The sequence below is a fragment of the Nuphar pumila genome, chromosome 7, assembly GCF_984573655.1.
Source record: "Nuphar pumila chromosome 7, dmNupPumi1.hap1.1, whole genome shotgun sequence".
In the NCBI taxonomy this organism is placed as follows: domain Eukaryota; kingdom Viridiplantae; phylum Streptophyta; class Magnoliopsida; order Nymphaeales; family Nymphaeaceae; genus Nuphar; species Nuphar pumila.
Window position 1 is genome coordinate 119,501,159 of NC_143255.1, and position 11,324 is coordinate 119,512,482.

The 11,324-nt window shown below is 34.8% G+C and overlaps 1 protein-coding gene across 1 annotated transcript; it reads right to left on the reverse strand.

Annotated features, from left to right (window-relative positions):
- Positions 1-625: 625 nt before the first annotated feature.
- Positions 626-8,340, reverse strand: LOC149833190 (cytochrome P450 724B1-like). Its single transcript, XM_090012738.1, has 9 exons — positions 8,005-8,340; positions 7,365-7,689; positions 7,092-7,244; positions 5,838-6,074; positions 5,664-5,750; positions 4,721-4,799; positions 4,526-4,632; positions 3,254-3,372; positions 626-1,006 (listed from the first exon to the last, which is right to left on the reverse strand). Exons 1-9 carry the CDS (start codon positions 8,211-8,213, stop codon positions 919-921), a joined length of 1,404 nt encoding a protein of 467 aa, XP_089868864.1. The 5' UTR covers positions 8,214-8,340; the 3' UTR covers positions 626-918.
- Between the last annotated feature and the right edge of the window lie 2,984 nt (positions 8,341-11,324).

Genomic DNA, 11,324 nt, shown 5'->3' on the forward strand with positions numbered 1-11,324 from the left:
GGCATACTTCAAACAGTCGGACAAGATTTGACCTAGAAAAAGTTCGAGTTAATAGGCTTTAACACTTGGTTGGACGAGATCAGAGTATCAACTGGTAGACTTTGACTATGATTCAGACCACAATGTAGCAGTAGGTGAGCTTATTCTGTTGCCTGGTGATCAGTTTTAGCAATTGCCACTCTCCGCTGTGTACTTTATTTTTATATGTATATATTTCTCCATAATTTTAAGTTACTCAATTTTCTAATATTTTTTTGAATAGGAAGTTATTTTTTAATATTTTGCTGATAAAAATCTGAGAAAAACAAGAAATTTTAAATAAAATTTAGCTTTGTTATTTTAACCATATTAAATTTTTGTGAGTTGTGACTATAGCTATGAGCCTTTTTAGACAAAGAAAGCTGTGGTTAGGCAGAACCCTACTGTCATACCATTTGGGGTTGGAACTTGCAATGTCCCAACACAAGGTGACGTATACTAACTGCTCCTGCCAGACAAGCCCGTTGGTACTAGGGATATGAGCTTCATCAGCCATTAAAGTGACCATCAAACAGGGAATAGAAAGGATCAGATCCAAGGATCTTAGATGGAAAAGTGGCCAAGGTTCCTTGAATGCCGTTCATCTTGGATATGGATATGGACAACGATCCATATCTAAGAACCTGCGGAACACTTCAACCTTTAAACAGATTACATCCGTCCATTTTGCTACCATAGATGGCGTCGGAGTGCAGCTCATCTAGATTGGGACTTTACAGAGTTTTTTTTTTTTCCATAAAAACGAAGGAGGATGTATAGATTATGTATTTTTATACAGTGAGGGGATTGCAATAGTTACAGAATGGATTGCCTCAATATATAAGAATCTGCTGTGGGGGCAAGACATCTTCTGGTTACTCTATCCTCAAATCTGACCCATCAAACAAGGTCAAGCTTTAGAGGCAAACCACTTTCAAATTCCACGTAAGGATATGCAATTGGGTAGTCGCTCTTGTTAGTTCTCCACCTGCCACAATCATCACAAACACAGACTTTACACACAAGTTCTCTCTCTCTCTCTCTCTCTATATATATATATATATATATATATAGAGAGAGAGAGAGAGAGAGAGAGAGAGATAGAGAGAGAGAGAGAGAGAGAGAGAGAGAGATAGAGAATATGAGAACTAAAAATATGAGCATTTTCAACACTTTTTTTTCAACTCCAAATGTGGATGTGCTTGGCATGGTAAATTTGCTAGGAATCAACTATTGGATCGTGTATTTTTCTATGAAAAAATGTAAATTTTGAATGCTTGAATATTTATAAAGATTATGAGCCTTTGATTTTAAAGCCTTAAAAAAATCTCTTTTATGCATCAAAATTGGATGATTCAAGAGAGGGTTCTTATAAAACTAAGCATATAGGTCACACCAGTATGATTAGATTCAAGAGAAAAGAACAAAAAATTCATGAAAATCATGCTTCATACATTAGTTCTCATATATATATATATAATGTTTGCTACCTTGTGGGCAGAGAACCCGGAACCTCCAGGGGAAAAAATATAATATTTTTATTTTTTCAGCTTTTTTCACATCTGACCCTCGGATGTGATCTACATATTAAGTTTATTAGTACAAACTAACCTTTGGAGTATGTTTTTTTTGACGCATATGCCATATTTTATGAGGGTTGGAAAATCAATGGTCAAAATACTAAATTTTTAAATATAAAAAAAATATATTTTTACATTGAAAAACTATGATCCAAGGTTGATACATAATATTCTGCTGAACGCATCCATGTGCTCAAATTTGGTTAAAACAGCACCTCCCTATGAGTTAGGACCATGGGGTTCCTTGCACACGAGAAACCAACCCTTAAATAATGTTTTTCAGAAATGTATGTTGATTTTGTTTTTTATTTTATAAATCGAAGGAACTACCCCTGCAATATTTTCTTCGGGCAATGACAGATGATCCTCAATTTTATTGAAAATATCATTACTAACTGAAAGCTAGAAAATATAACAAACATAGCCAATTTATTGTTTACTTGATGCTTTTTGCCCTCTTGCAGTCTGAAAATTCAAGCATAGACACCTGATTTTTTTAGGCAACAACTTACATGGCATCTGATTTTTTCATGCATAGACAAATGGTTTGATCAAGGTGTTTACTTTTTTAGGCATCAAAAAGATAAAACCATCAAGAAATAAATAAGTGTTAATTAGCGTTTGACATATTTTGAGTAGTGAATTGACCATGTTTAACATATTTCTCTAAACTCTACCGCAATGTTGTGAGTATCGGTATTGGCCCTGAATCGTTGGACCACCGATTCAGCTGTATTAGCCAATACCAATGCGCTAAGTGAATAATTTTGTATCTGCCAAACAATAATAAAAATATATTATATGTCAATCATAACGTGACACGTGTTAAAACCATTAAATAATATTAAAATAAAAATTTAACTTTTAGTGTTTTTTTTGCATCTATTTTAAAAATAGCTGATTCAGGGTGAATCATATCGATTTTCTGTGGATACGATGAGTATTGCTCTACCGAAACAAGGCATGGTGCCAACACACCGATACCGATAGTATTGCTCTACCGAAACAAGGCATGGTGCCAAAAGTGAAGCCATTTATGTCATTGTCAGTATTTTTTTTATAAGTTCTTGTTGTAGCCACTTGAATATATATATATATATATATATATATATATATATATATATATATATATATATATAGAGAGAGAGAGAGAGAGAGAGAGAGAGTAATGGGTCCCTGCCAAATGAAATATGTTAAGTGAAACATACTAAATGAGTTTTTCAGGGTTTTTTAGTTTTGCTTTTTAAATTCTGAGATGTGATCTATGTACTTGATTTTATAAGGACCAGCTCTTGAAGTATTCGATTCAGACACATGGGCTAGTTTTTATAATGTTAAAAAAATCAACTGTCCAAAATCTTTGTAAATTTTTGAGGCACCAAATATCATTTTTTCATCGAAAACACATGAATCAGGTGTGGATTCCCCATAAATCGACCATGCTCAACACATTTATGGGGTCAAAATGATGAAAAAACACCAGAAGAGTAGAAAAATCCATTTAACATATTCCATTTAGCACGGACTCTCATATATATATATATATATATATATATATATATATATATATATATATATATATATATATATATATAGAGAGAGAGAGAGAGAGAGAGAGAGAGAGAGAGATGTATGTATGGGCGAGGAAATTTTACCTGAACCTAAGTACAAAATGATGAAGGAAAAAAGCAGTTTCTACTCTAGCTAGTTCTGCCCCTGGACATAGCCTTAACCCTCCACCAAAAGGAGCGAATTTCTTACTTGCTGCATGACCCTGCACCAGGTTATGACGTCGATCAAGATCTCTGATCACAACATACTATGAGCATAATAATTTTGTGCATATGATAAGCATAAGACACATCTTATCTCATGGAATAGGATAAAATCATACAAAAACACAAAAATATTCTTCATATTTTTGAATTGGGAAGGGGAGATCATTTTCACATGGGGATAATCAGGTGCAGCCACATTGCACAAAGAATACGACGCCGTGGGCCTCACAGACATGAGGCCAGGTAAGGTGATATGCCAAAGCACAAATGTTTTTATGTTTTGAAATCGCCACCATCCATTTTCTCTCATCACCATCAATATTTATTGTGCAAAATATTGGGCCCACCAAAAGGCTGATGTCACAAAGAAATGCAGTGACGAAGGCTATCACCTCATTCGACCTCTACAACTATTTACAGGTTTTGCATGTGGTGTGGGGCTCTATAACAAATATCACGAGATTTATAAAAATCTTGAGATAATATCACGAGAAATTGCCTGAAAGTTTAAAACTGCAATTTCTCGTGAGATTTTCAAACAGTGACATATATCATGATATTTACGGTTTAGCATATATTTATTGCGAGTTTTTTTATTTTTAAATGTATTTTATTTATATTTTCTTATAAAAATTATTATTTTTCTATTTTTTAATTTATTTTTTATTGCCTAGATTTTGCCAAAAAAATGCAAGATTTATGAAAAATTTCAAAATCTCTCAAGTTTTTGACTCCCCGAGATTTTACTGTTTTAAACTTTTGTCACTATGGTGTAGGGTCCAACAACACGTATTGTGGAATGCGGCCGGCGTCACCTTTTTTTTTTATTATTTTAAATTTGCAGTACACCTTCAGTGTGCTGCTGCATCTTATTACCTTCTATCATTGCTCGGGCTATCCCATTGCAGCAGCACACTAAAAAGTATGCAAATCACATTGCACCTGATCCTCCCACCTCAACGTGGTCTTAGCACCTGATCCTCCCTCCTCATGCATGGAAGCAATAAAAATAAGTATAAATTCGTCTTTGCATATAGTTTGTACTAAGTCATTTTCGCAATAAAAATAAGTATAAATTAGAAGATCTAGCCGTGTGTGTGTGTGTGTGTACATATGCATGCATGGATCAGCTCAAAGTAGTAAAAGTACCTCCCATCTCCATGGATAAAATTCATGTGGGTTCTCATGGAGGGATGAGTCTAGGTGTACAGCACTGAAGACGGGGAGGACCTTCCACCCAGATGGAATCAAGTGCTCTGCAGAAAGGGAAAGAGATGAGAGGAATAGGGAATTTAATGCATGTTGACAAAGCATGGCTCCCAGTTGATGAAAGTGGAGAAATACCTTTGAATATGACATCTTTTAGAGCCTTCCGATGGACAAACTTCACTATGTTCCCACATCTTAAGCATTCATTGATTACCTGCATAGTTAGACAATTTTAAACAATTTAATTATCCCTTATATATATATAGGACATATATAAAAAAACCATAGTTGCAGGTGTTTTTTTGCTCGATCAGAACCAAGAAATTTAATAAAAATTATCCATTTATGGTCATTGTTTTTGGGTGTAAGCATCTGCACCCTAGCTAAGTGTGTATACATACATGGGGGTAACATCTGATAATGGCTACGTACACCAACGAGGGGGCTCTGCTTGTCTGGTAGGAGAAGCTAGTGCACGTCACCTTGTGTTGGGATGTTAGGTTCAAAACCCAACGGTATAGTTGCGCATAACTGGTAGGGGTCTGCCTAACCCTAACCCCAGCTTGCCTTGCAAAAAAAAAAAAAACATCTGATAATGGCGACATGATGAACAAATGCCTCTTTCTTTTCATTTTTTTTTTGTTTTTTCATAAAACTAACCTTACAGATGTGATTTACATAGATTTCTTACTGAGAATTGGCTTTTAGATTGTCTGATCATGACATGTAGGTATAGGTTTCTATAAGGATTCAAAAATCAACGGCCTACAATATGTGATAGTTTTTTTAGTCAAAAATCATGTTTTTTTCATAGAAAAAAACATGATTCAAAAGCTGGATCCCACTATTTAGAAACACGATGAATCCATCCATGAGGTTGGATTGAAACAAAACGAGATCCAGAGGCATTTGGACGAAATGACACCATTACCAAATGATATATATATATATATATATATATATATATATATATATATATATATATATATATATATATATATATATATATATATATATATAATGCACTGTGACAAAGCAAAAGTACAAGCAAAAAGATGGCTAAGCATTATTCTTTTACATTTTGGGTGAATTCCATCTGCTTGTAGTCCTCCCAATTGAGGTGCTCCCCTTCTTGCTTTTTGCTTCTTATTGCATGATGCTCTGCCTGTGGGAGCATAAAAGAAGTTCCATCTGCTTAAAAGTTTTTCTCATGGAATTTAAATTGGTTAGGTGGGGTTGCTTAATTAATTACCTTGAGCTGCTCAAGAGCAGATGGTGAGTACCCAAGAAAGTAAACAGCCATGGCCATCAACAAGGAGGTTGTTTCATACCCTCCAAGCAACAGATCAAGGATAAGACTAACCCTCTCTTCATCAGAAAGATTGCTGTTTGACAAAAGTATGTCTAGAAAATCTCCTTTGTCATGCTTGAGCCCTTTCCTTCTTTCTCCTACTATTGTTTTCACTGTACAATAAATTCTTGCTCTAGCCTATATACAAGGAGAATAATGAAAAGATGGATCACCATAATGAAAGTTGGCAACTTGTTCCTAGGAAAAGTAAGAGAGAAGCATTATTAAAACTTTCTTTTCTTCAGTCTGTTTGTTACTATTTAGCAGAAATTCTATCTTTGGGTTCCCAGTTTTATATGCGAGGGCAATAAAGGAAAGGTTTACCAAAAGCCAGCTCATTTGTCTGTTATTTACCAAAAGCACACAAAAGTTTTCTTTTTGTTCAACTGCCTACTATTTCTAAATCCATTTCAAATACCTGGGCCAGAGGTATAAAATGACAATTTTTAATTATTTTTAACCAAACAACTCATTTTATGTCCTCATAATCTTTTTTTTTGTTAAGAAAATAAAAAATAAGGGTATTTTGGTTGCTTTGTTTGACAAAAGTCAATTGAGTGACAAGGTATGTTACAAATGTAAGGGTATGGCTCCGTGTGGTTGGTAGGAGATGTCAATGGTCTCCTTGAGGTGGGACGTTGCAGGTTCAAACCCCAGTGGTACATTGAATATTAACTGATGGTGGTCTACCTAACCGTAGCACGCCTTTAAAAAAAAACAAAAGTAAGGGTATGGCTTCAACTACTCAAGTTAGTTTTTTTTTTTGAAACTTAAGCCACAAGCAATTATAATTTTTTATTTTTAATCAATAAAAAACTATTTTTTGATATATATATATATATATAATATTTTTATTAAAATAATATTAGCACATATTATAAAATTATAAAAATAATGTCCATACGTGCCAAAGTCGTGTCAGCATGTTCGATTAATGTCATTGTCAACCATGACTTGCACCCTAAATAACGGGCGTCTATGCGACATAAAATTTAAGGGTCAAGCCTGTTCTTGAAATATAAATTATAAAAGCATGCAGCTAAATGTAATAACTTAAACCTGGGAAGCTAGCTGTTAAGTTAGGTGGTTGTGTTGTAAATTACTACAAAGCAGAAGAAAAACAGGAGAAAGGAAAACAGCAACTCTTTGCTGTACCTTAACAGCTTTAGCATAGGGTGTTCCTGGAATGTAGAGAGGGAAAGACACCAATCCTCTCATGAATGTGAGGAAATCTTCCAAGATCATTGCAGTCTGTGGCTCATCTGGTTTCAAACTAATAATTTGCTTCACTATAACATTGAACGTAAACTGAATGACATATAACAAACCACATCAGAAATTTTTTAGCAGCAGAACAGCCAGAAAATTAAGCAAAAATTAAGATACAAACACAGCAAGGAAAAGAGGCATTGATCAGGAACCTCATACCTTTCTGGCCTCATCACAGAAAACAATCTCCTCTTTTGTCTTCCATGTTTCCATAAGAGCAGTGGCATGCTCTTCAATGTAATACAAACAATCCAGCTTTGATTTGGAAGTGTTAACTAAATTGAGAGCCAAGCTTCTCAATCTCTTGTGTGTGTCCCCAACAACAACAAGCATGGAAAATTTCCCAAGGATACCATGAATGGGCTTTGGATAGCTGCACTCAAACAGCTTCTCCTCGTTTTGCAGTATGAAGGAATTGAGCTCCTGGTCACAGGAAACTATGGTAGGAGAACCAAACAGATGGGACTTGAAGATTTTCCCATACCTGTCAATCAAAACCAAAAAAGATGGAAAAAATGATTAATTAATAGTCACAAGGTAAAAGACTCAGTGATTGATTACCAACTGGAAATTAAAGAGAGAATTATATTCTTAACAAAGAGCCTGAATGCATTCAGTAAGAATCAGGACATGAAGAGCATACAAATAGAAAAAAATGGCAATAAAAGCATGGAGGCAAGAAACGGAAGAAGATAATAAAAAAGTTGCATTTGAAACAAAACAGGCTATCGGATTGATGGATGACACTGTAGAGAAGAAAATGGTTCATTGATTTTTGAAGAGGGGCATAGGCTTTCACCTAATGCAATGGTCTTCAAGGAAACTCCCTATGGTGTTTGAGTTGTGGGGCCTCAGAAAACTGAGGGTTTCACCCAGAAAAGGCCAGCCCATGCTTCCATGAGGGGTGGCTCTCAGCTTTTGACTGAAGAGAGGTGCATCACTAAGGATCATTGTGAAAGCCAGTACTAAAAAGAGAGCTAACAGTACTAGCCAGACCCCCCCAACCATTTCTTCACAGTACCCAACAACTTTTTAACAATGTCTTCAGCCTCTGCAGGTTTTTGGTAAAGGCCAGGCCTCCACTTTATAAGAAGAAGGCCTCTAGGGACTTGGGTGTATTAGTATTGGGAACAGGCACCCGCCTCCCTCCAACTTTTTCACCACCACCGTTTGCAGACTACTGTGGGTAAAATAACCCTAGCCCAGCACCATGACACAACCATGAGGTAGCCTAGGGACATAGATATATAGGATCCTGTGTCGCTCATTAAGAAGTTTGTATAGGTACTTAATCCCTTAAATTCCTATATCATCATATCGGAATCTCAATTGTTTGTTTTTGCTGTTGCAAATGCCACTGTGCCCCCACCTTGCCGTTTCCTCTTTTCTTTTGTCTGGTTGGTTGGTGGTGCCTTTATTCTCAAGTTTTACATTGGGTGAAAATGACTCTCTCTCTCTCTCTCTCTCTATATATATATATATATATATATATATATATATATATATATATATATATATATAGAGAGAGAGAGAGAGAGAGAGAGAGAGAGAGAGAGAGAGAGAGAGAGAGAGAGAGTTATTTTTAAAATGAATTTTTTAAATATATTTTCTTGTTTCTCTGTTTCTGTACTAGATAATGCCAGCATTTCAAGATCTTTCTTCTCACTTGTGCAGTTTTGATAACAGTCAGTACGCCAATCAGTGCAGCTGCTGTCATTACTAAAAGGAAGATGAAATCAATTTAAGCATCAATATGCGCTCAAAGAAACGTGGCTGATTTATATGCCAAAGAGAAAGATAACCATGGAAGGTTCATAAAACATCATTAAAAAGCAACAAGTTTTGGGCTACATAAAGGAAAAGTGCTCTTTGTGCTTGTGCTCTCTATCATGACCCAGTCACTGTCATAGTTATCGAAAGCTTCTTACTACATAAAGGAAGCTTGATTATCTGAAAACCTTGTATCGAAAATTGAAAACTCTTTGCTTCTTCCAAAGAAAAGGAAGCTTTGAGAAACTTGATTTCCTTTAGTGGGAATTACACTTTTGTTTCGAAATCAATTATTTTTTTGCTTTCTTAACGTTTCTCTCTCGCTTCTTATCACTTTTTGCTCGCTTCTCTCCTTTTTCATCTTTTTCAAATTAAAAATTAATTAAATTTTTTTATAACAAGCTTATATGTTATTTTATACTTGTGTTCGTGTCATTTCTTACTTGCACTCACCCGCTCTTCATGTTACTTTGTTTGTGCTCATTTTTCAGATACTTGCATAATTGCTTCACAACCGTATCTTGCTTTTCCCTTTATACTATTTTTTTAACAGTCTTCCCTGCTTCTTACTTCACACGACACTTTTTTTTTTATCCATTTTGCTTCCTACCAACCATGGACACATTATTTTTTTTTTTAATTTTGCTTAAGCCAATAGAAAAGCCTTCTTCATGCACCATATATTAGCCGGCCTTCGATTGGTAAAACCAATGTTGTCAGTATCTGAATCGGACCTGTATCGTTTGAACAACGATTCAAGTGAATTGTTCTATACAGATTCTCAATTGAATAATTAATTCTGAATCATCTAATTAAAAAAATATTACGTGTCAGTCAGAACGTGACATGTGTTAAAGCTATTAAAATAATATAAAAAATTGATTTTAAGCTATATTTTACATTTATTAAAAAAATAGCCGATTCAGGTCAGTATGGTATCGATTTTCTGGCAATACGATACATATGGGCCGGTTCAAGCAGATGCGCACCGATACTAACAACACCGAGTCGTCTACCCACTAGCAGTACACTCAACTTCCTCATAGTGTTATGAAACATCCAAAGTAAAAAAACTTTCAATTAAATGAAGGCCAAAAAAAAGCTTACGAATTAGAATTGGCTTGAAATATAAGGATTCATATTATCAAGATAATCACAATTGCCAATGGGGGCTCCGCGTGGTTGGTAGGAGCTGTCAGTGCATGTCTCCTTGTGGTGGGACGTTACAGGTTCAAACCCCAGTGGTATGCTGAATAATAACTGGTGGGTCTGCATAACCCCAGCTTGCCTTTCAAAAAAAATAATCACAATTAGAAGGACCATGATATTAGTCAAAGTAGCTACGCAGTGTTGTGCAAGCCAACACATCAAAATTCCAAAAGGGCAGTTTTTAAAATTACATTTCTTTTTTCCTATTAAAAAGCATATCTCAAGGACTACATTAACTAATTGCAGCAGCTGTATTGTTTCTAGGCCATTTTAATACAATTTTAGAGGTTTTCTATTTACTAGTCTTAAAGTTATCATACATAATAGGATGTAATGTGCGTGTGTGCAATGATGACATGATTGCATTATAAACTAAGACCAATAAAATTGATAAAGTACCACCTTTTCACTATTAAAATAGTTCGATTGCTAATTAAGGGAAAGAAGCATCTCACTAATATAAAAGAATCTAGCATATGACATACATGTTTTTATCCTAATTTTATTCCATAGAAAAAGTTAGATTCTTCCTTTCCTCATATGTTTTCCTTTTTTTTGGATGACGAGAAACCTGCCTAGGAATGGGGCCACTTAAACGCCCCCCCTGCTTTAATATATACTTGTATTGCTATTAAAATTAAAAGCATTTTTATTAAGAAAATAGATAAATTAACTTAATAGATCAAATTTGATTTACCTAAAATGTTATACATGGTGAGCGGGTTAATTTATTTTCTTTCAGTTTTGATGCATTTTTATACCGCCCATTAAGGTGCCTTGTTTTGGGATACTAAATATTCTGCCACAACTATACTAAGAGATAAATGTTTGATATATACTATCAATAGTACCATGCTATCTAGTGGACTCTACAGTTAACATTTTATTGTATGTTTGGAGGTCATACCTTATATGAGTCATCAACATATTTTATTTAATAAAAAAAAACATGGTTTACATCATGTGGTTATAACGTATAATAAGGTTGGTTACGCAGCACACCAAAAATTTTTAATTGGAGAAAAGTTTTGAGTCGAAACAACTCGATCCGAAGTACATTTTCTAGTAAGCAAATTATAATGAACATATATGTAAGCTCAGATTTAGCAGATAAAACTTGCATCTATAGTTTGCTGGGCC